Genomic DNA, 26,336 nt, shown 5'->3' with positions numbered 1-26,336 from the left:
TGTTGTCTAAAGTATATACTAAACGTCTCGGTGTTTTACTCTAAAACAAAAATAAAATAAAACATCCAAATGTCAACCATTCCTATGAAGGGTTCTCAAGGAAATTAGTGGATCAGGTTAGTCTTAATGTTTAGTATAAGTTAAATCAAAATTCTGAAATAAAAGTGTTATTTGAATGGTTTTGTTTTGTACAAATTTATACTTGACCTGAAAAACAGTGTTTGGTCAAAATAATTTTAAGATAAAGTTATATCTTGTTTTATAATTCAAAACAGTTTTACCTCTTTTTTTTAGTGAAATGAAAGTGGACGGAGAAGGGTAGACCCCATTTACCGTCCTTTAAAACACGGTGATTAAAGGGAAATTAAAACGTTTGAAAAAAAGTAGAATAAACCAGTGTCGCAACTATTGAACTATGGGGCACAATCTGAAGGTGTCAAATCCAGAAATTGCTAATAATCAGTCATTCAGCATGTTCACTAAGCAACCTTCACTTTCACTGTTTTTTTACTGTCTCAAAATACCTGCGAACTACTTAACAGGGATTCCTGAATTCCGAGAAAATGTACTGAATTTTATGCGATATATACAGTATTGAATACTGGAATACAGTAGATTGATTTTTCAGCTACAGTACCACAAAATGTCCCCGACATCACAATACAATAACAGACCAAGTCTGCTGCCCGCTTTTTAACAAATGAGACACCACAAGCAAGACCAACTATTAATAATTTAATATATTTAAAATCTGCACCTCTCAGGCTTTAAAGTAAGGAATTGCGGAAAGGAGGAGGCTTCTTTTGCTTTCTGAGAACAAAAAGATGGTAGGGAATCTCATCGGCGCTTCTCGGAAACTACAGTTTCATTATTTACCGCAGAGATCGACAAAACGTGCCACAGATTTACTACCACTGCTGGGGGGGGAAAAGCTCCTCAGTTAAGCTTCATTGTGACAATAAATGAATTTGGTCAAAAACAAGGTCGACACTTGTAAACTGTAGATCATGCAATTCAATTTTGTAACTCAAATCTTCCACAGGTCGGCGTCAATGTCCCCTTTGCGATCCCGTAGCTAATTAAGGTATCCCAGCAGCCCTCCTTCCATAGCAACTGGAATGCTTGCGTTAGCAACAAAGTGTCCCTCGCGGTTCGGGGGCTGAGTGAAGTAGCTACTGGAGACCTAACATTGACTTATGAAGGGCGGCAGAGTAAAGCTAGCTGTTGCAATGCATAACGTGAGGCAGGCATAATTTGTGGGGTTTTATTGAACAGATTTCAACGTAGGAGAGTCTTTGGCGCGATGCTGGCTTCGGAAAACGGGGTGAGGAGAAGCACAGGTGTGGGGGGCGCCTCTAAGATGGTCAGCGAGAAATCGGGAGCCCCGGTTGTACGACATGTCATCACTGACAGCGATCTGGGAACGCCTGAGGTAAAGTTAGGTGCACATCTTCGATAATTTCTTATGAAGAAGAAAAGCATGTTAACCACATTAAGAATGGCATTAAATGCGTTAGTGTAGCGCAAATCTAAACATGTTCATACCTTCTGTTATTGTTATTACTGTTATGTAAATTATGGAATTGATTATAATATAATTTGCATCAATTATACAATTATCTATGATATAATTGTATCAACGTTTTAGTTAAACATGCTTAAAATGTCTTTGTAAACATAGAATGCCGGTGACAGCAGTTAGAAGGTCGAAACAAGATCAAGTCACATCGCGTAAAACAGATTAATAATACAAACAATAAGAACAATATACTAAAAATCTGCTATATTATATATTAACATACATATGATTATAATATATGATCCACTATTTTGAATATTTTTCAATATACCGCTCTAAGGGAATTGAATGATCAGAAAATCCTGTTGATGTAAGTTGAAATTGATTTCTTTGTATATAGGGCTCTTCTATGAAGCCTGTAGAGCTCAGCCAAGTGATCAAACTTATAGAGGATCCATTTGCCGTAAGTATTTCATAAAATGAAGAATGTAATACATTTAGAAAAGGCATGTCTCAGTGATAAGTAATTAAGGTTTGTATGATAAACAAGGTGCTATGGAACATAAGGACCTTGTAGCCTAGGGTGCTCGTTGCTGTTTTAGAATAAGGGTTGGTTTGAGCATCCAAAAGCATCCTACTGTATGTCTACCCCATGCTGCAAAACCCTTTCTCTCTGCTTGCCTGTGACTAGTTCCTGTATACAAAATCGCGCTATAACAGAAATGACAATATTTAAACATGGAACATGAAGCAGAGGGCATGGAAACTGTGAAAACAGATTTACAGCATAACTGAGAGCAGGAGGTACAGTACTTCTTCACCCAAAGGGTTGTTGGAGTATCAAACAACATACATGCTGCTGAAGCTGGTCTTCCAAAAAAATGTTGGTTTTTATTCTTGGATCAATCATCTACTAACCAACAAACAAGCTACCTAGACCAAATGGTCTTTCTTATGTTTGTAACATGCCATACTTTTTATGTTCTTATTTTTACATCACGTAAAGGAATGCCAGAAACAAAGACTTTGCTTTAAATAAATGGAAAAGTAACATCAGTTCTGGACAGATCAAGTCTTGCTGTTAAGCATTTCATCTGCTGTGTAATTTTAACAGCATCTAGGAAATCTGAACAATCAAAAGTTACACATACACTGTATGTATGATAGAGTATGTGATTTAGTGCTGAAGTAGGAAACAAGGGAGAAGTCTGGACGGTTACCAGAATTTTCCTCTCCCGGGATAAGCAGTAAATGAAATCTGGGCGTTGTGTACTTTCTTTTGAAGCCATGTTGTGTTTTGTTTTTCAGAGTACGTTGAAGGAAAGACATCTTTTTGTTCTGAAGAAAGTGGTGAAAAGATACCAAAATGGTTTTGTATCCTTTATCTGTATTATCTGTTTAATAGAACTTTCATTTAATGGAATAGCTCTGTGTATATTGATCATATAGTGATAAGAATGAGTGTTAGATATGATTTATCATGAACCAACAAAGGTTTGACCAATAATAGTTTGTACATTTATGGTGTCTTTGAACCAGAGGGATGCTATAGTTAGATTTTTTTAGAAAAGTATAACTGAAAGTTTTTTTTTTTCAGTAATTTTTATCCATAAGGTAAGGATTGGTAAGGATTGAGATAAGGATTGACCTCAATGTTTTGTTTGTATCATCAGGAAATGTATTTGAACCGGTTTATGTCAACTTCAAACAGTGTTCTCATAGTAATTGAAATCAGTATTGATTTTTTAGGGATTTCAACATTATTAAGCACCCTTCTTACCTCCATCTGCTAGTGTACAACTGTATCAGTTTTTAAATCCCAAACCCAAGACATATCTTTTATATGTCTTTTTTTTTGCTTAATGAAAGTACCTTGAGATGTGTTTTGTCTGGCAGTCCAACAAAAATAATTAGAGTATAAGGTATTGTAAAATTATGAATATATTCAAATTTATTTTTAATAATTAATCATCTAAATATTATATATATATTAGTTTTAAAAGGTTATTTTCATTCTTCAAATTATATTAATCTCAATAAACAAAGTAAAGACTTGAGGAATTATTTATGCTGATTCCCTTTGTCAGTTGGCAAACCTGCCATTTCAACTTGCTTTTTGACAGTCCTAGTATGTACTGTTTTTTTAGCACTCTTATACTGTATTATCTCAAGAACAGACCTTCAGATAGCAATTAGAAAACTTCAAGTCAGTTTCCCTCATCTCTAAGACTCACATCCTTTAATAAAAGTAGACAGCCTGAGCAAGTTACAATTTATACGGTGCTGCATAAAGTGCATTGGGCAAAATAGTATATACATTTCCTACATGTATATTCGAGCTAGAGTTTTCAAAATCCTTCTTCATAAAACAATAATTTGAGGCCATTGTGCTTTGGGCATTGACTTTATTCTGATATTACCAATTAATCAGTCTAAAATGAGAGTGTTAAAGATCTGTTGTTTTGAAAATACAGGATTGTTAAGGACTGTTTAATGGCCAAATCCCCAGTCACCATAAGAACATACTGCCTCCCTGAATTCCCTAAACACCAATTAATTCTAGTATGGTTTGTTTCCAGCTTTATTCCCCCTTGTGATCTGTTACCACGGTCAGACTGTTTTGTAGTAAGGGGGAATCCTTCTGTAATTATTTTTTTTTAGTTTTGAAAAAAGTTTGAAATTTATGTTTTATTGTGTAATCCAATAGATGTCCTAGAAAGCCAGGTATATATTTACATTTAAGGAACCGAATCCTTGACTTTATTATCAACAGTTCTTTTAGGACGATTTTGCTGTTCTGTCTTTGAAGACACAACTGTTTCTGTGTATATAAGTTCAAGATGTGAAAAAACATTCTACTATTCTTACTATTAAGGTTAAGGCAGAGTTCTTACCAGAACCCCAATGGCTCATCAGGCCAGAGCTCATCCTGGTTTCTGTAGTGTTAGGCAGACTAGAAAACACATGACATGACACCCCACTGGATAGGACACCAGTCCGGAGCAGAGATTACCCCTCAGCAATGCTTGTTTCCCACTAATACAGCTGGGTGGAAACGTACAGTACCTCCCTCAAGAGGTACAACATCTGTGTCTGCAGTGGAGACTTAAACTCAACCTGCCAATTACAAGTACTGTATGAAGAATTACTATGTCAATCTAATTCTCACAGTACTTGAATGTACAGTAAATAGCTTGTTTAGGAATTATTTGAACAATTTAAGTAGTTTTCTTTAACACAAGTATTTAACAGCTTCTTAAAGATTTGGTGCAGATATTTAAAATTCTAAATCTCTGTGCTGAAAAAGCTAAGGATCATCCAGAATACACTCAGATAATGTGTGGCTTATTTAAATTATGTAGGTAAGAAATCTTTTTTTCTTAGACTGTTACTTGCAAAAATTGTCCCATAAAATGTTTCAGTTCCATTGTAAATCCAGTAATGTTATGTTGAATAAGACTAATTCAGGCTATACTGTAGCTAAATGTTTTTATGTAATTGTTAATGTCTATGCTTGTATTAATTTGTGTTAGTTATCATACGTTTCAGCTTGCCATTCTTAAAAGAAAAGTCGACAGATGAGACAAACTATGCCCAGATTGTGAAAGAATCTATCTCTCAGATGGGTATGTTTTTTGAATGTGTAATATAGATATGTTTTTTGGAATATTTTTTTGAATAAATGGGTGAGAAACTGATGTCATATCTTCTGCTTTTCCAGGTTATATGATGAGAGTCCCCATTGTCGAAGTTAGATTGCAGATCTGTGCCTCTATAATATCATTCTATAATCCAAAAATGCCTAAAGACCATGTTGAAGGTATGAAGTTAATTAAAAAACAGTGCCATTTCACTAATTTCTGGAATTTTTATAAATGAAAATAAATTACATTATTCATAAAATAAGCATGTATAATTATTTATACATTTATTTTTTAAAGATCATTTTGGAAATGGATGATTGTCTACTACAAGAAGCAACCAGAATACTTTGGTATATAGAATTGAATGTACTTTAGATTTTAAATCAAGGCACATTATGCTAAAGTGTATGAATCATACTGTACAAAATCTTACATAGTGTAGGCTCACCCTAGGGTTTACATCATACTCAGCTGTGAAACAAGGACATGGGGTCACAAACAGAAAAATAAAAGGGATTAGGTTTTAGGCCTGAGAATGGTTGAGAAAGTTGTTCGTATCTGAAGCACTTCCCAGCCTGTTGGATGAGGCCAAATTAATTGGCTCCTTCAAATAGAAGCAGAACAGAATTTTAGATTCACAATGCTAATAAACTACAAAGCTTGCAAGGGTCCAATTCTTTGTTTGGATTGCTTATTTTTGTGCTTTTTAATATTATTTTATTATTCATTGTGGATATTACGAAAATGAGCAAATATTACAGTATTATGTTTGCTCTCCAAAATCATTTTCTAGCTGACACATTATCATTCTGACAGGTTTCCAACCCACCAGTCCAGCTTATAAGGTGCAGATGGCTGAGAAAAGTGGCGTCGCTGAAACACTGGTACTGTCTATGGCTTTATTGGAAGGTCAACCTGAAGTGAGGCTGCAAGTTCTCCGAGCGTTGCAGATGCTTTCCCACTCTTCAGGTTGGTCTGATTTTAGTGGACTAGGACCGCTGCTTCAGGCTGTGGCTTCTCTGGTCAACCTACATGACTCATGCCTTATGCTTACTGCTTTTATAGTGTTCTCAACCATGCCAATGTAATCCCTTTAATTTATATTGATTTATTTGGCGGGCACTTGTATCCAACGTTACTTACATTTGCACTGATTTATGCTACTGGGTATTTTACTGGAACAGTGCAGTATTCAGTACCTTGTTCAAGGTCACAACAGCAGCATCTCATCTCACCTGTGATTTGAACTCACAACCTTCCTGTTATCAGTCCAAAACGTACCACTGTGTTACCACTGCATGTCAGATACATATCATGTACTGTAAGCTTCCATTTTAGAAAACCACATAATATGAACAACCTGCTTCTTTCTTTGCAGAAATGAACTGTAGCCTGATCCTCAAAGCTGGAGGTGCCAGTAAGATATGCTCTCAAATGAATGGCCATGACCCCTCAGGACAGCTTCTGTTCCGTTCATCTGAAATATTGTGGAATCTGTTGGAAAATGGCTGCAAAGAAGAAGTTACATCTCAGCTAAGCAATCTGGATTGTATAATGTTGGTATTTTTTAACTGTACATTATTTTTAATGCAGGAGATAACTAGAAATTGGAATAAAATATAGATATAGAAATAGGAATAAAAGTGAAATATGGCTTTAGCATTTGATATTTTAGTGCACTGTCTTTGACATTTGTAAAAAAAAAACAAAAAAATAAGTCTGAAGGGCAAGATAGGATTCTTATTAGTTAATTCCAAAAAAGATATTTATTTTTAAAATAATGTTCCTCTTTAATACAAAAGGAGAACCTGCTAGTCCATGCAGATCATCTTGCTTTTAAACATTTTTCATGAATACATACTTTATTTATTGGCTGCTTTATTTATCAGTTGCTTAGAAAATCTTTGGGTGACTGAATCTGTATATCAATTTTTGTACACTCTGTATTTGGTGATAAAAAATCTCATAAGATTGATCTAGCTGTTATTGCTTACACATACTGTAAATGATGGAAATAACATCCTATACAGATATTGTTCATCGTTCGGTATGAACAGGCTTTTTATATTTTTGTTTTTCAACTAGTATATTCTAGCAGAATTATGTGATGGTATACCTATCAAAACTCATTGGTCATTGGCACCTTGCATAAATATACCATAGTATGTTCAATTAATCATCCAAAAATTGTCTAAACACCTTTCATGTAATAGTAGTTTGATAAGCAGTTCAGCTCAGAGCCGATATGGCGAAGAAAAATGTTTTCTTCTGTATGTATGGGTTTGAAGCACTAGATGGTGCTATATCTTTTTCTTTATATATGTTTCGAAAATTGATTTAAAGTATACAAAATAATCAAGAGGAATTTGAGTTGGCATTTGTGAATTTACTGTACAAATTTAATTTGCAATTCCAAACTGATACTTATAAGAATCCACTTTACTAAATATTTTCCTGCAAAAATGACTGAAACACTAAAACTAAATACTGTAATGGTTTTAATTAACATTGCTTTGATTTTCCCTTCATAGGGCTTTAAAAGATGCATTTTTGAATCAGCTTTTAAAAGGCTTCCGACAATATGACCTGCAGCTTCGAAATGATTTGCTAGTGATTATAACAGTAGTTGCAGAAAATCCTAAAGCTCCCATAATTGTAAGTAGTAAAAATTTGTTTTTACAATTTAGTTACATTGGATTATCAATTGAAAATGTGGTGAGAATAATCACTAGGCTTGTGTAAAGCACAAAAGCTAATTTTTGATTTCAGTGTAAATGCTGTATGTTTGTTTAATTAAAATAACTTATTTTTTTTTAATTTTTTGTCAGGAAAGTGGATTTGCAAAGCGGCTCATATTATTTGCAACATTTCCTGAAAGTAAGTGTACTTAATAAAATATGGTATTTCATTAACAATAACTCATTGTATTAATATTGACCCAAACATGGAAATGTAATACTAAGCACAACAAGTGATACATTTAATAAAAATGCACTAATATGTTAAATATCCTCCTGCAGAGTTTATGTAATCTACTTTCTGTTTTTTCTTTTGAATTAAGATGTAAATAAGGCTTGTTTTTGTTTTGTCTAGTTAAGACTCACAACCCACTGGTCCGCAACCTGAAACTTTCTTTTAACAATGAAGACTTTGAAATGAAAAAGTTGTTTTTTAATGCAATTGCTGTCATGTCAAGGGATCTGTCTGCTGTGCAGGTATGTTTTAACAATACACAGCTACACTATCATTGAGAACAGTGATATGTTCAGCAATATGATGACCTGTGTGAGCTGTATTAGTGAACGTCTCTGATGCATTTTCATCAACACACAGATATGTACACAAAAACGCATTGCTCACAAAACTTCAGAAGCAGATAAAAAAAATTCTGATCTCTTTTAGAGCGATTTGATTTAGAGCCATGGAGAATTTGACATGACTTTCAAATAACACAATTACCAAAACTGCAACGCAGACCATTGTTACTGATTTGATTTTGTATTGTAAGATATATTGTAATACGTTTTAAATGTTTATTTATAAAATATACAATCAAAATCAAACATTTAATGATTTTGGCAACCCAGTCTATGTCTACGTGGTTTGCCAGGAAGCTGTTTTCTCAGCAGTCCTACTCGTCCATGCTAAAATATAAATATTCTATCAAGTAATTTGGCAGGTACTTTGTGCACTCAGTTAATTTTTCTTCTTCTATACTTCCTTGCACACATTGGAAATGAGGCTGCTTTGCTAATCATGTGACTTGCACTGAGTTCATTAGTAAAACAGTAGTACAGGACAATACTTAACAATAGTACTCATTATCATCTATAGTAATTCTCTGCCTCCATTGGCCTTTGTTATCACAACTGAAGCAGCGTAGTACACTGTTTATCTCAAGGTGGCCTTTAAAGAGAGATGTTTATATGTGTCTCGTATAGCTGTTCAATGAGTGTAAAGTGCTCCTGGCCCTGTTCCACCACATCAAACCGAGTGAGAAGCCCGCAGCTTTGGAGTGGACTGCTGTCCAGCAGGAGGAGCTTCAGCTGCAGGCCCTGGCTACACTGGCAACAGTCGCCCCTCTACTGCTAGATGATTACATGACCTGTCAAGGAAGTACGCGCCTGCTACTATTGCTAGAATGGTGTGTTAGTGAAGGTAATTTTTTATATCTATTTTGATGGTTAACTCAGAGTCCAGTAGCTTTGTACACTTACCATAGTTTGCATATTGTAATTGTTCTTTTTTGTAATGAAATGATACCATTCTTATCTTGGATGCTTCTGGCAACATACAAGGAGTTAGTAGTGATAGTCATAACATTGATTCATTCCTTTACAAGAGTCAGCATTGTGGCATGACTGTTAATCTTGCTGTCTCACAGTTCTTGGACTCTGGGTTTGATCCTGGAATTGGGTGCCTTCTGAGTGTACGTCTCCCTGAATCTCTGTGGCTCTTTCTGTGGGATAGGTTCTCAGATGTCTTTACGTTTTCCCTATACGTTTGTTTATATGCCCTATGCTGAAATAGCATTCCATCCTTGGTGTAGACCCACCTTTTACCCTATGGTCTCAGGATAAGCTTTGGGTTGTCACAGGCAGCTTTCTGATGGCGGATGTACCCTTACCCTTACATCTGACGTTGTTAAGCTTCATGTCTCTGATGTGGGTCACTTGTTTCATTAACTTTCTTCAGTCCTGGAAGCAGTGATTATCAGCGGTTGTTGAAGTAATACAATTTGGAGTCCACTTAATGGTCTTGAGTCTCAATTTGCATTTTGAGAATTGTAGATTTAGTAAGTATTCTCTCCTTGACATAACAAATATGCTTCTTTACCCTAAAAATAAAACTCTTTACCTGCATATTCTCAGTTGCATGCCATTTTATATATCTTCAAACAGATGGCTACTTTGGACATGGCAACAGTTTCCATGGAAGTGGTGGGAAGGGTAGCAAAAAAGCCCAGATGCGATACTGCCTCAGACTTCTGAGAACCATGACATCTCTGGGTGATGAGATGGCAAATCAGGACCTCTGTGATCAAGGAGTAATCAGCCAACTTGTGGGTGAGAAAAGCAGGTTATGACTACAGATAACATGTCTCTGCACTTAAATTGTATTTAATAAATGAAGACATACTGTACAGTACAAACCGATATTTTTTGTGTCTAGATACCGCACAGTTTATAAATATGGCTGCTTATGTGCATCTTGTGTAAGTCTACATTCCATGGGACATACTGCCATTAATTTCACTTTATGTTTACCCTCTTTAAGCACTCATTTAAGCCCAGGAATGCATTTAAGCATATGAATGTCCTCATTTGATTTTATACGGAGAAAGTTGTGAATGCTGATGTAAGAACAATGAGAAAGCTCTGTTCCAGCCCTTCAATTAATTTCTTCTTAGATCCATGTGTTCCCTCTAGTTTGTGTTACAGTGTTGATCCTGAGGAACTACGTTGGGTTGACTTTGTTGATTCCTTTGAGGAATTTGAGGGTTTGAATCAAGTCCCCCATTCTTTTGTATGTTTAAATTTTTAGCCTGCCCGAGTAGGACATTCCTTTTAGCCATGGAATGCAATAGGTCGCTTTTCTCCGAGTTCATTCCAGAGCTGTAATATCTGGAGACTTTGTGCCTGTCAAAAAAATAACACTGATTACAGTTTATTCTGTGTTTCAGTACACATATATTATAGATTGACAGCTCTGACTTTTTGTGTATGAAATAAAATAATTTATCGCTGCCTTTGGTGGATGTGGCTAAGGGAAAGCATCACCAAATTCTTCACAACAAGGTGAAGATTGTTATCAGTTGGCCTACAATATTAATTCATCTTAAAAATGTGGTTGCAAATCACAAAAATAATTGGTTTTGCACTTAAGCAGATTACACAACATATATTTCTCAGAAGGATAACAACCTACTGTATCACTTATAACTGCAACAGATTCACATAGTTATTATCAGGAAAATTATTAGGATTTTCTGTAGCAGGTACACTGACAATTTATTGAACATACTGTAGGAAAAAGGAAATGACTTTGGAAAAATTGTTTTCTGATTAATGTTTTTTAAACTTTATTATTCTAAGAATAAACATGCAGGGTTCCTGAGTATAATATCCTGCCATTCTTGTAATCTTTATGTTTCCTTCAAGACAACTATTGTCTTAAAGCTAATTTTATAGTGCTGTAAACCTTAATGCATTCGTGGAAATGTTTTGTAGGAATTCTGAAGAATATGGCAGATGCCACTGAAGAGGATGACGCATTAATAATAGAGATTAAGACAGACATGCTACTGATTCTCTCAACACTTTGTGAAAATGATATGCACAGAAAGGTAAAACTCGTAGTTATTTAAACTATATTTAGTTGGTGTGGCTAGATTTTGAAATGGAAGTTTTGCCTGCTTAAACATGAAAATAATCTGAATGCATGTTTAGTATTTCTTTGAAGACTAAGTATGCTGAAGCTGAAATTTGACAGTTGTGGAATAAGGGGAGAGGTGAAAACAGTTCTGGTTTGGAGTTAAGAATATTTTAATTAAATTAAATTAATAATATGGATTAGACATTTATTCAGAATTTTTGGTGTGATATAATAATAATAATTGCTTACACTCATATAGCGCTTTTCTGGACACGCCACTCAAAGTGCTTTACAGGTAATGGGGACTCCCCTCCACCACCAATGTGTAGCATCCACCTGGATGATGCGACAGCAGCCATATAAATGTTTCTTTAATCAAATGGTATATTGCTAAGAGATCTAAAATGATTATGGGATCTTAATAGTTTATTTAAAGAGGATTTTATCACCTCAGGAATTATTTGGCTCTGATGGAGTGGAAATGACCACTCAGCTATTAAAGATGGACCCTACAAAGTTTCACTGTGGGCTTGGTCACAACAAGCTTATTCTTTCCACAGTGGATTGCATCTGGTGAGTTAACTCTCAAATAATTAAATAGCTATTGTTTATTATTAGTAGCCTCATAATAATTATCTGCCTGTGCACAGAAAAGTAGGTTATGTGTAAAATAAGCAACAGGTAAATGCCAATGTGGTTAATTCTTAAATAATTTAACTTCTTTTCTAGTACGAAGTCTTACTTTGGAAGGCTCACTGTGTCTGTTTAATGCATACAAAGGTCTATAGCAAATATTGTTGCAGTCAGTCTTCTGACAGTCACTTTTTTGACTGTTTTATGACCCTTTTTGTTAACACAGTCATACTAAGCATTTCAGAAAGAGAATTACAATAGGCTTGTGGAAATGTTTACATTTTGTTATACATTTTGGCGCTGTTAAAGTCAGTTTAGTCATTTCCAGAATGAGAGGTGTTAAAACATAGGAAATCAGTGTTATTGCTACTTCTGTACGTGTAATTACATCATGCAATATTTTGAAGGTCTTGCATTGTGGGGTGCTATACCACAGAGGACTTGTTTTTAACAAAAGAAGGTATCTTTCTCCTGCTAGATTTGCTTCATGTAAGTTAAAACTTTCTGTTTGTAATTTATTAAACGTTTACTTATTCTGCCACAAGGAGGAAAATGGGATGAATCCTTAGAATTATTCTAAGATAGTGCATTTATTGTAACATACTTTAATGATCTATGATGATTATCAAAACATCCTGTAATGTTTTTCTGTTTCTGGATGTTCATGTTGTTAATAATCCTAATGATTACCTGCATGTCTTCAATCGATCAAGCTAGATTGTCAGTAAAATGATTACTAGCACCATACGCTGTGAATGTACAGTACTAAATCTGACCAGTTCCTGATTTTGCTCATTTGATAAATCCAGTCAAGTCCCAGAAATATGCAGAATGTGATCCTGGGGACATTGCTTGAGTTTTGCGATAATCCCAAGAGTATTTCACACATCAACACGTGGCGGGGCGACAAGGACCTGACTGCCCCTGTGCTCCTGGTGCGTCTGTGGAGAACAGAGGAGAGTGAGCTGGGAGTGAGGCGGGATGAGCATGGAAGAGTTGTAGGTAGGCTCTCTAAAATCAGGCACGTGTTAGGATGTGAAAAAACATTCTGATTACAATGGTCATCAGAAATAAAAGTCAGTGCAAAACAGCTGAACATATTTGGTCACATTTTTGCCATATTTTATTTTTGTATAGCACTTACTGTATCACATCAGAGAATCCCAGGGCACTGCATAGGATTAAAAAAAACAAGCAGCCCAGCATTGTCTAAGGAAAATGTTCATACTGTACAAAAAATATAATTCACATAAAAAAAAAGTTTTCAACTTGGACTTGACTTGAAAAAGCACAGAGTTTCAGCTTGCCTGAAGTTTGGTGCGATGGAATTCTGTAAATGGAGAGTCTAACAACAAAAGGGTCTGCCTCCGAAAGTGAACTTCTCCATTTCTGAATGACTAAATTCATTACATGAAGGTAAACAGGAAGCAATCTACAACAGCAGAAAAACTGATTAAATGTCATTTTATTTCATATGATTCCTGTAAGTAGTGTGTAAATTCATCCTTTCTTTGATGTACATAAAAACATGTTGCTTTGGCATTTTGCTTGTACAATGTTAAGGAGCAACCAGTGTCAGATGAAAAGAGCTTCCAAATGATGGGTTGCTGAAGTGCTTTGAATGGGAAAATACTGGAGAACGGCACTAATGTGCTTTTCTGTACTTCAAAGAGAAGCTAAGTTGAGGGAAGAGGTTTACAGAAAGCAGAAAATAAATGAATACTACAGTACCTATACAAAGAGATTGTTGTTTTAATTAAGGTTGTTCTCCTGTAGGACAAGAATTTTTTTTTTTAAATGGCCCAATTGCGCTTGATAAGATTTTAATTTATTTACAATCTTTGCAATATCATTTCCCATTCCAGGTTTAAGTACACTGCACAGAACCAGCTGTGTATGTTTAATGTATACTGTAGCTTTCTCACATGCCAACTAGTGGTTTCATGGTGAGAAATTCAATATACCACAACACCTTGGTCTACCATTGCTAACTATCATTTCTGTTGAATGCACTACCGCCCTGAAATGAGATCTGGTCAAGATGTACTGTGGATGTTTTCTCTGTATTTACAGTTCACTGTATTTTGACAGCTGTAATCTGCTGTGAATCCTTGATTTAGTTTATCACCTTTTCCCTGAAATGTATACATTTTTAAATAGTTACAATCAATTTATAAAAAACTACTTAATTCTAGGTATAAACCACCCTGTATATTTTCTATGAAGTAGATTTCTTAAGTGTGTTTAGGGACCTAATAACACATTACGTATACAAGCCTTTTTTTCTGTTTTTCTACTAATGGTTTTTCAATTTATGAAATTTTAGACGCCAAGAAACCTTTACTCTGCTACTACCAAGAAGAGGAACAGGTTGTGCCTTTGTCTGCTAACAGGCCAAGTGCAGCAGTGATGGAAGTTTCTGAGAACATGAGAGCAAAAATTTATTCCATGTTTTGCAAACTCGGTAAGTGAAATAATTTAGGACATGCAGTAAAATATTGTAATGGAGACCCCTGCTGGCCAGAGCGGAAAGTGGCATGTGTGCCACTGCAATAAACCGTTTTTTAAAAAGCTACTAACGGGGAATTTTACTATACTCTCCCTGTAGTGGCTGATTTCACTTTGATGCCTGTGTGAAATACCAGTGCACCCAAGCTTCCCTACTCCTGTGGAGGAGATGAGTTAAAGAGATTCTTGTGTACTGGAGAAGCCAGTGATATATGAAAATGGGTACAAGGACATTATGTAAATACCAATGTCATCTTCTTTATTCGGTGAACGTCATTGATTTAAATTTCTGCAGGAGTGGAAAATAAAACCACATCAAGCCCTCTGTCCATGATTATCACTGGATTATGTACAGCATAGTTTGATAACATTTATTCCATTTGTAGGTTTTGAAGATTTACCTGGATTAACTACAGGAGATTATGTCACCCTTGCTATCATCAGTAGATATCTTGATTTTAAGGTAAAATCTAATTGTTAAGAAAGCACAATTTGAATTTTTAAAGCCACTGCTATTAATTTCATCGCTGTTTACCCCCGCGTTCAATAGGTTAAAATTACGAGTAGATACAATTTAGTACATTTTAATGTTCTTACACATTTGCATTCACACCCACATTAATTTCTTTTTGTTTCTTTAAAATGCATAACTTATAGTGAAGTTAGGATAGGTATATTTTTAGTATTTTATAGTTGCACGTACATTTAGATAAAATAAATTTACACTTTTTTTTTTTTGCTTTATACAAATCCTACATCTGCTCGGTCCACAAAACAAATGATATTATGTAAGGGCGAGTTCCTGCAGGGAAACAGCATTCATCTGCCCAAGAAAACATCTTTTATTTATGGCGCATATTGAAGTGTGCATTTCAGTTGCCTAAGCATTATTATTGTTATTGTTATTTTTCCATTATTGATTGAAGTACCCCAAATATAAACATAAAAATGACAGCAGCCATCATCCATGTCTTTTTCAGGATTAAACATTTTGTAAAATAATTCACAAAAAATATTTCCCAGTTTCACAATTTGAGTATTTAAGCAGTATAGTTATCGTTATTTGTTTTTCTAATATGTAGTGATTTTTTTAAACATTGTACATCTATTATCCGATGCTGTTAACAGGTCGGAGAGGTCTGGAATGAAATCAGTAGAGAACTTGAGGTTGAACGAGTGAGACCTGTCACACCAGACAAAGTGGCTTTGGAAATGATTGCAAAGTCTTCAGAAGACATGGCCAAGACAGTGGCTGCCCTGCAGACCAGCATGCTGGAGCACCAACAGCAGCAGGATCTTCTGGATGAGCAGCAGATGTATGCAGAGGTGAGAACCCAATTCATGGAGATGGGCCACTACACATTAAACAGAAAGTAGATTCCTGCACTTTCTTACATTCCAGTACTACTCCTTCACAGATTCGCTCCAACCACAAGCAGCAAGACCTTGATGTAAAGTCATGGGAGGATTTTGTTGCGAAGACATCAAACCATGCAGTCCTGAAGGTAAATTGTTTCTTTTCAGGACCTACAAATCTTTGTGTCTGCTATTAGTTTCAACAGAGCAGTGTATATTCAAAGTTTATTGTTTTTCAGTAGGTTACATCATTTTAATAAATTGGCTACAAAGATATGAACAGATATGGTTAATTGCATCTAATCCTGACACAAAAATATATTTTTTAAACCGTGATATTATCATGTTTCTAAAAATGTTCATACATGGTAAAATTCCATGGTAAAATGCCAGTGATTGTTGTAAATGAAAAAGGAACATTGCCAGAATGGATGCTTTATTTTTCACAACAGGCTATTAAGAACAGAATATAAAAGCTTCTGATTAATGCGTGCTTCTTAACTCCAGGCAAAAAAGTGAGCTGATTGCTCTGAAAATATAATACAAACCCCTAGGTAATTTTGTTGCCTTTTTTCTTCCCACCTTTAATTCCAAAGTTTATTCAGCATTGTCTTTTTTTACTCCTGATATTTTGTTTTAACAGAATGCAATTATTTATCAAATATACTGCTGCTGTATATAGTACATCACTGGCGTGTGCAAAAGGTTATCATCCGTTTCAAAGTTGTTACCTGTACGGATTTCCTTTTTTGATTTTTGATGAGCTCACTCTCTTATTTAATTCGTTGTTTTAAATTTTTCAGGTAATGTTTAAAAAATAATGAACAAAGAAATATTACAAAAGACAGGGGATACATATTTCAAGAATATCACAGTCCCTCAGTTGCTTCAGTACAAATATACAGTAACATGAAAGCATAAGGCTGTTTGTGAAGAAGTACGTATACAGTCCAAGTACAGAGACCTTCAAGCCTACCACTCACCCTGAAATCTCAGAACCTATTAAAAGCTGAGCACTTAGTGTAGGATTTTAATTGGGAAAATGCAAGAAGAACCTGACAGACAAAAAGTAGTGCTTTTTATTCTTTGAAATTTGTGAGTAGATCAAAGATTAGATTTAACCCTAGAAAGGAGAGTCGTTTAAAAATCTACGGCAATAGCTTTTTTCAAACTGGGAGACTGAAAGAATGTATATCATAGGAGATCAAATATAATATGCTTATATCCATATTTACTCTTCAAGAGAGGTGAAACAGGAAACAGGCAGCCACAACAGAAAAGAGTGCGAACAGAGTGGAAAATGCAGTATTTTACAAAATGACATTGTTCGTTCTTATTGCAGGTCGCAAAACAGCTTCAAGAGAAATTCATCGAGTCCTCTAAACTCAAGATAAAACATCAGGATGCCATTTTCCACCCAACACAGATTACTGGTTTACAAACAACAGTAAGTAAAGGCAGTATTGAAAAAATCTGATACTGTATACTGTATGTGGGAATGTCTAAGGAACTACTTAAACCATAAGGATGGCTGAAGGTTTTCTTTTTATATCTAAATCTAATCTAATAAGCTGAACTTGATGTTTGCAATATCCATTCAGAATGTGTCCCTATCCTAACTCGACGTTTCTGGTAACAAAGCAGGATGATGAAGCTATGCCTGGGGTATGAAAAGCACCTAGGAATACCTAAGCTTTATAGAAAAAGCAGTCTTTCATAATAAACTACATTGAACTATGCTGAAACGTGCATCCCCAGACTATTATACAGAAATATATTATTAGGGCATGCAACTAGTTTAATACTCCATGATACTCCTAAAATAACTAAATAAATCACACAATGTAGTACACCCAAAGAATGACTCAGTGAAATAAGTCAGTGTACAGTTAGACAACTCCTTATGCAATATTTATTTAAATACATGTTGCTTTTTAAACTACATCTATTAAATCTATTTTCTAGCTCCCAATCCGAAGTTATGACTGAATATGTTGTTTTTAAAGACTTATAATGTTGTTAGAAACACAGCCTACTTGTATGATATCACATCACAGTATCACACAGATATCACATCACAAACATGCCTCTTTGTGATCACTCAAAATGTTTTGGTCAGATGTTGCATCCTCTGAAATTTGTATTTATGTGTGTGTAGGATACAGTATTAAGAGCACATTATAGCAAACATGTTAGTCTACATGATAACAGCAAAAAGTGCTGTGTTGATCTGCCTCCTAGAATTTCTGTGGACGTTTGGTGACAGTGGATAGCACTCCTACACACCTGACTGGGGGACCATTAGCAAAGACCGACCTCGCACTGGAACGCGCCTCGATCAGAGGAGGAGCCTTACAGAAAACCAAAGCTGCAAAAGAACTAAGTTACAGATAGGTTCTGTACATGAAATACTCTAAAACGTATCACATCCTTTTTCTCAGGGGTCTACATTCAAGCAACTCTTTTCTAATCTAATTTCCTAGTTTGTGTAACAACCCATTGAAACTGTTAGCTCTATGACGATCAGCCTTCATCTGCTTTCTCTAGAGAGAAATCTGTTTTTCTGCTCAGTGGGCCATATTAGACTAATGCTTGCTTGTGGTTCATATTTAAGCACTTTGACTTGTTACCGTAGCTGCAAACAATGAAGAGACTAGCAAAAACTATACTAACACAGACATTTTTGTATAAAAATGTGATTTGATATGAAGGAGCTGTTTGAGTTTGGCACCAATAAAGTAATAAAATAAAGACATTCCTCTTACTAATCAATAAGATGTTGATTGCTTTAAATTAAGTATTCAATTTTAATCATGTTGTTTATTTGAAAACTTTTCTATAGGTAAGAGGAACTACTTTTCTTCAACACAAATGTTTTAAGGCTTCTTGACAGCAATGTTATGGTTTAAACGTCTTTAGTACTTCTTCATGATTCTTATTTCTGTTTCTTTCACATCTGGAATGCCATATGACATTGTTTATTCTATTCTTAGCAATTTTAATTTCAAGAATTATCTTTTCAGTTGCACAGTTTGTTATATCATGTAAGGCACAGGTGCACAATATACAGTATAGCCCGCAGACCAGGTGTGGCCCATCAGTCAGTTTATCCCAGCCCCTGAAGATATGTTTGGAAAATGTTCAGCACCACCCAAAAGAAAAGAATTGATCTTGAACATAGGAAAGTTAAATTTAGAATGTACTAAGAAATATTTCTTTTCTGACCTAGGGCATGTACATTCTTTAATTGCCTGAAATCTGTTGCTGTGCTGTATGTAATGTACAGTATGTTACCATTACAAGGCAAATCATGGTAATTGCAAAGAATTAATGGGTGAAATGTGAACTAAAAAGAGAATCTTTGAACACACAATGTCATGGAAAACATAGTGTTTTTGTTTGAAGCATGCAATTGCTGGCTTCAAAGTTGCTCAGCTAATTGCTGAGTTGAGGTGTCCTTTCATCAGTGGTGACTTTTGATGCAAATATCCAATGTTGTATAGGAGATACCAAACATCTCTTTAAAAAGACTTTTATATTTCTCTGCTGCTCTGGATGAGAGCATGTCAATGTATTTGTAGAGTAAGAGAAACATTCCAAATGCATGAAGAGCTTACTGTATATCTCGTGTCACTATGTGGTAGAATCACCGGAACAGGTGATTTATTAAATGCCTTCAGGAAAACTCTTAAAAGACTAAAGTTTGCGGTAAGATAAATTGGTGGCTATAACTACAGATGGTGCTCAATATATGTTAAGAGAGACAAGTGGCTTTATTGGTCACTTAAAGAGGCACATCGGAGATTGGGCTGCTTTACTAAAACAATATCATTGCAATGTCCACTGGAGGCTTTGTGTGGGAAGTATTAAACATTAAAATAAATAATGGACTTACTGTACAGTAGCTGTTTCATCAGTGAACTTCATTTGTGCTCATTCTCTTAATCACTGGGAATTCAAAGCTTTTTGAAGGAGCATCAGTGCTGTAATGGTGATGTCCTTTTGCACATTGATGACAGCTGGTTTAGGCAGGGAAACATTTTGAAGAAATTATCTGCCCTGCAAAATGAACTCCATTCCTTTCTAAGTGAAAAGAAGGAATGGATCTGTGAAGGGAAGATAGCACCTTTGCGTTTTTGACATACGTACAGTACCTTGAATTGAAACTTGAAATTACAGGGGAGCAAAAGACTCATTTTGATTTTTTGAGGCAGTGGATGCAATTTGAAGAGAAACTAAAGGTATTTGTAAGGTCGGTTTATATTTTCAGAATGGCATATTCGCTTATTACATTTGTTTTGAAGAAAAGAATGCTGTTCGAGAGCCTTCTTGAAACTAAACAACATCTGAGAACAAGAATGACTGCTGATCACCTGCTTCCAGCATTGTTCAGAGTGACTACCACCTCACTTGAGCCCGACATCCTTCACCTGGTGTAAGACAAGCACTGCAACATCTCACACTGACTTATTTCAATTCTTATTTTTATTTTTGCTGTTTTTTTCCCTAATTGCACAGCATCTGAGAACAAATGTGAGTACAAATAACCAGCTAGTATAATTACTTTATATATAATACATCACCGAACAGTGAGTCTGTCCTGGGAATTATTTTTGTTAATTTTTCAAAGGTAGGATTATAATTTCAAAATGGCATATTCACTTACTACATTTGTTCTGAAGAAACATTCAGTGACTTCCCACAAAAATAGAGAGTTTCAAGTTCAAAAATCTTGAAAGAGGTATACATACAGTACATTCAAAGCTGTTCATTTCTAAAAAAACATCCAGTGAGGTATTTTGAGAAGGGTTAAAACGCTGGTGCTTAGTATTAATGGTTCCTAGAAATAAAACAAATGAATACAAAACCTGGTTTTGATCAGATATAAGGATGGGTCATTTATCTGGAGAATTAACATGTTACTGTAAGGATTGATGCAAAAATGTGGATAGATTTTTTACTACTTAATGCAAAATCTTTCATACTATTATTTCTCACAAACGAAGCATCAGCTATATCTTACGAACAGGATTAAAAGTCTCTGGAGAAAGAAGGTAAAATTCAGATTAAAGTCTTCCTTAACATTTTAGAAGTTCCATTTAACAAGTTTAAAAAAACTTTCATCAATGCCATTAGGTGCATGAATCATAAAGCACTACCTTGACTAGACAGAAACACCCTTCAGTGTCCCTGCTAAAAGCATTAACAGTAATATATACAGCATCTTCTTGTCAATCAGGAGAAGGATCCCTATTTTATTTTGAGGGCAAGAGGCAGCAATAATACTGTAATGTTTATTTTGCAAAATCTGTGAACATCAGGAGACTGGAGATGTGTCTCCCAAAGTAGAGCAATTTGAACTTTTTTACGGTGCAAAGACTTTAAATGTTGGGCTGTTGTGATGGGTGAAATCAAGCTGTACATGTTCTGAGATAAAACCATTGTAAACTGTCATAAAATACCAGCACAGCAGTGAGGGAATGCTTTCTCAGAGAAATATATCAGTAAATGTGGAGGAGATAGAAGAAAGTAATTAGAAGGAACAACTAGAAATTCACTATTAATGCTTATATGTTTTGAGGACAATAAAGAATACAGATTTTGGATATTGATTAAATGCTTTTGGCACCATTTAGATTTATTAATATAATAATTTATGGCTGATCATGATATACTCAAATTACTTTGAACATCGCTTGTGCATTAAATCACTTAATTAGTCAGAGTTGATTGGGCACAGATGATGAGATGATTTAAGCTGTTGAATGTCAAGCCTGCTGAAAATCAAGAAAGAAAAACACAGAAAGGGTTTATGAAAGAATATGCTCTGTTTATCGAGAGAACAACACCTTGGTGCTACTGGTATGCTGGACCCTCAATTAAATCACCTCAGGTGAAATTCGCCAGGAGTGGAGCCAAGTCCTGTTTAAAAAATGAAACAAATTATTATGTAGACCACCCTAACGTAGGCATCAGTGAGTGTGGAACAGGTGTGCAGAATGATACCAGACATAGCACTAATTGTTGTGTAGAACAGACCACTTGATAAGTCCAAGTGTAATGATTTGGGCAAATGTATCTGGTCCAAACTATACCAGTAGTGATTAATAGCAATTTGACAGTGATGTATTTGGCAATGCATTGTTCAGGTCCTGGGTGTCCCTTATTGTCCCTTATGAAGGCTCTTCCTGCTGTAATTACATTGCAACAAGACTGCGCACATCATCTTACTACTCGTGTAACAAGTCTTCCAAGACTATGACAGTAATACCATGTTGTATGTTGAAAGTGTCATAAGAAGTGAGTGGACATGCTACAAAAAACATTTTCCCATCTTCCCAATGATATCTTTATGAATTTCTTGCAATTATAGGTGATCTTTCTTTTGATAGTATATTTCCAATAGGCAGCAACAGATAACATGATTGTTTAAAAAAGGAAGCGAGGTAAAAAGAAACATGTTCACTCAACCCATACAAGTACAAAGGTGATTTCCCCAAAGTGTTCGAAAACCAAATTCACTGTAAGGAATATGAACAAGGAAAAAAAACATTCTTGCAAAACCGATGAGCTCAGAGACACAGCAGTGCACACTCACTGGTAGTCATTTTGGGGGAAAAAATTATTTACAAAATTAATAACACTCTTTCACTCAACACTTTATAGGAGGCCAAAAATACACAAATTAGAAAATCTATGGTAATCACTTTGTTATCGGTTGGCCATTTGCGTTTCGCAAAACAGTTTGATTTATATGTACTCCTGTCTTGGTTGATTAACCATATTTTCTTATTGTATCAATAGAATTATATCTTTGACTTCATACATGTACATTGCAGACTGTTCTGACTGATTTGAAGATTTGTAGAACATCAAATGTTCTGTGATTTTATCGATCTAGTTTTTAATTATCAAAGTAAACTTAAATCACCCAATCCCTACAGTTTACACTTTTGTGTCTCACCTTTTTTTTAGGAAATCTGATATTATATACAGTACGTGCACATCACTTTCCCCTTAGCCAAGCTTCAGAAACCTTTATAACACCTTTCCCTGCTTGGTCAATGGCCTTGGAATATGTTATAAGTAGTAATACTCCAAGCATTTAGATGCAAATATTTAATGATTTTATTTGAACTGTTGCTCATTATTTGATTTTTTATCCTTTTACTCTAGCCTTTGTGTTTCCCAGATTTTTCTTTGCTGGATTCTGTGCCCCTTAATCCTAGTTTAAATGTTTCTGGACCTCTCTGTACTGAATATTCTTGCTCCAAGTCAGTTTCTCACTCCCTCTTTTTAATGTAATTTGTCTTTTCTGAAAAGGTATTCCTTGAAAATATAAGTAAGGTTATAAAAAGAGAGGCCATTCAGCCTATCCGTATTGTTTGTTAATAGCCAACTGATCTGAGTCGGATTTGGAAAGAAAGCAGGTGAAGGCTTTGACAACATTCCTGGCTCCCACAGCCCCTGATATAAAGACGTACCTGTACTCTGCTCTTGGTTTCCTTATGATAGAGTGGATTCCAGGGGTCAAGAAAGCTTAAACCCGTCTTGGGTACAGCCATACACTGTAGTGCTGTATTAAGTTCAAGCAATCTCTCAGAGAACACAACTGATTTGGCCCTGGTCTTGATCTTTCTTTCAAGATATTTGAAACGACTCCTCAAGGACTGCGGACATTCGTCCCAGATGTCATTAGTGACTGCTGCTTCCTTCTTTTTTTGGTTTATTGGGATGCATGGTTTTGGAGCTTTTAATGTTACTGCTGTCTTCATTTTGTTTCCTAGAGTTTTCCAAACCTCTGAATGAGGCAAAACACTTTAAGGTTGAGGTAAGTGGAAACACTTTTAATGCAGACGAGTGGTACTGTATGACTACTTTGGCTCAGCTGATATGCTCTTTTTTGAGAATTGATAATTGGTTGACTTTATTTGGGTGTACAATATAACTGGACATGCTGTGCTACATTAATAAAAAATAATATTACTTTCTTTATTTGAGTCTTCCCTCTACACATAAATACTCCAAATACCAGGAGTTATAGGACAGATTAAAAAAGGTATTAAATTCTATATAAATACTTACTTAACCTGTTCTCATCTAAAGTCTTATTTTGAGATTTTATGTGTATAACTAACTCCAAGGGATTTTAAAGGCAACTTAAAAAAATACAGTTATAAAAAGTAACATTTTCTTTTGCTTTTATTAATAAAATAAAACAGCAGTATTGTTTTCTTAATTTATAATACATATTAAGAGAAACATGTATGGACAAATAGGGAGACTAACAAAATTGGATGTTTTACTTTGAACTGTGGTACACATTTCTTTAAAAAATAACTTGAATCTACATTACAATGGTTAAATTACAGTATAGAAAGTTTGAATTCTATCAAATAAATCTGTCTACAATAATTGTGCTGCATTGTTTTTATACTGCTAGATTTCCTGAGAAATGTGGTCTCTCTCTCAAAAACAGAAAAGTTGATTTATCTTAGAAAATTATATATCACATTTACAAAAGTATGAGCATTTGAATTGAATGATATTATATGGTCTGAAAATCTAACATAAGTGCTTCATACTAAATTAATGAAAAATCAAGTAAACAGTTATGAATAGCGACCATTTTTAAATATATTGCAGTCTTCCTCAGATTTATATTTACACTGATAATTGTTTTAATTCTTCCTTCTTTAGAACAGATGATTTCCACCAATGCTTTTCAAATCTGTTAAGAATGAAAAAAGAGAATTAATTTCCAATATATTCCGCCTTTTCTGCAATTATCTCAACACTATTTCCTATCTTGTCAGTGAGATCATCTTCATCTTTAAGAAAATACTACAATTCAATGGCTGTTTCAAATTAAACACCACATTCTTTTTTTAAATTATAAACCATAATTTGCATTATTGCAAAAATGTCAATATGTGTAAATTAATGTAATATTTTAAAACTTATTATTGTTTCCACTTTATTTTAAAAAATAACTTGCAGTCATCCTTTCTCATTACTAGCAGAATTGTGTACCAAATAGTGGTTGTTTGTGGTTGCTAACAATTTACTAAATAATAATTATAATAGCAGCGTATACTGTACATAGTGTTTTTGCTAATACTAATAATATTATACTAAAAATACTAATTATTAGTTGTGTCAGTGAACAATCTAACACTGTTCGAAAAGTTAGAATGCTGTTCAGTAGAAATGAAGAGGTACTTACTTTCTGTAAAGTTCTCTGTATACTTTGTGGTGTATTTCTTTGATATAATATACCTCCGACCTAATCCATGGGCCCTTGATAAAGTACAGTCCACATAGATGTTCCAGAAAAGCTGTGCCAGATCTTCAAAGAGGGTATTATTCTTTGGGTAATCAGACAACTTCAGGTAAATCATAAAGTCCCAAAAGTCACTGACAGTATCTCCAACTTTCAGCTTCTTTATCTCCATCACAGCAATCGAGGAAGAGTCCCAGCACTCTGGGACAATCGTACCCAGGATCACTGGGTCATTGCTGTGACCTTCTTGATGAATTTTCAAAAACGCTGGCTTGGCAGAGGCTACTGCAAACATCAGCATGCAAATCAGCTGGAGGTACCACCGGCTGCTGAGGGATTTCATCGTGCACGGATGAACACCCTGGAGACAAGGAAGAAGACAGGACACCCATCAGTACCTGGATTTAAACCAAGTGCCAAAAAAAACATCCTTACAATTCTTCCCAGGCTTCCCTTAATTTTGTGGAAGAAACGTACAGGAGAGCCAATTTGAAATGCCATGCCATTGAATCAGAGAGTCATCATTCTAGTGCTTGTGTACCTATTCCAGGTCAAACTCTTGTGAGGAGTAAAGTGAGAACGGTACGAGACTACGAATCCTAAAATGCAATGTACAGGTCGGATCAAACGGTTGACACTGAAATAGTGTGCTTTCCTCTAGAGTCTTTTCCTCTATCGAGACTGCACTCATTTATTATCATTTTGTCTCTCTCCGATCCCTCTTTTACGTTTTGCAATTACACAGAAACTGGAGAATTCAGTCTCCTGGGTGTGACAGTTGGCTAGATCAATTTATGCTCTGGAAGGCGATATTAAGTAGTGCCACTTGTACTGTAGCTTATGCCACTGTAAAAAAAAAACAGACTTTTATTTGAACATAGATTTAGTCTCAAAATTAACTTTTGATTGCCGATTAACCTATCGACATAACTTTATTTATCACACTAAAAAAGTTTTAAAAATATTACCCCCACGGGAAATAAATAAACGATGTTAAAAGATAAAAACGTCAATTATT

The 26,336-nt window shown here is 35.0% G+C and overlaps 1 protein-coding gene across 1 annotated transcript; it reads left to right on the top strand.

The window, feature by feature from the left end:
• The first annotated feature begins 1,121 nt into the window (after positions 1-1,121).
• On the top strand, positions 1,122-18,807 carry LOC102682854 (cilia- and flagella-associated protein 69). The gene is made up of 23 exons (XM_006636133.3): positions 1,122-1,432; positions 1,920-1,982; positions 2,828-2,893; positions 4,772-4,881; positions 5,069-5,145; positions 5,241-5,339; positions 5,980-6,132; positions 6,542-6,719; positions 7,695-7,818; positions 7,992-8,040; positions 8,257-8,378; positions 9,105-9,321; positions 10,065-10,229; positions 11,394-11,509; positions 11,993-12,111; positions 12,579-12,660; positions 12,981-13,173; positions 14,498-14,635; positions 15,066-15,142; positions 15,808-16,005; positions 16,098-16,184; positions 17,378-17,482; positions 18,277-18,807. The coding sequence occupies exons 1-23, from the start codon at positions 1,304-1,306 to the stop codon at positions 18,427-18,429; spliced, it is 2,820 nt and encodes a 939-aa protein (XP_006636196.2). The 5' UTR covers positions 1,122-1,303; the 3' UTR covers positions 18,430-18,807.
• Positions 18,808-26,336: the final 7,529 nt, after the last annotated feature.

This window comes from Lepisosteus oculatus, chromosome 10 (assembly GCF_040954835.1).
Source record: "Lepisosteus oculatus isolate fLepOcu1 chromosome 10, fLepOcu1.hap2, whole genome shotgun sequence".
NCBI classification, from domain to species: domain Eukaryota; kingdom Metazoa; phylum Chordata; class Actinopteri; order Semionotiformes; family Lepisosteidae; genus Lepisosteus; species Lepisosteus oculatus.
Note: the sequence above shows the minus strand (reverse complement) of the source record. Positions and strands in the feature narration are given on the sequence as shown.

Excerpts from the sequence above, each read along its gene's own strand:
- LOC102682854 (XM_006636133.3), top strand. The coding sequence starts at position 1,304 with ATGCTGGCTTCGGAAAACGGGGTGAGGAGAAGCACAGGTGTGGGGGGC. Across the intron at positions 8,379-9,104 it reads GGGATCTGTCTGCTGTGCAG|CTGTTCAATGAGTGTAAAGT; the intron begins GTATGTTTTAAC and ends TGTCTCGTATAG. Across the intron at positions 13,174-14,497 it reads TGAGCATGGAAGAGTTGTAG|ACGCCAAGAAACCTTTACTC; the intron begins GTAGGCTCTCTA and ends ATGAAATTTTAG.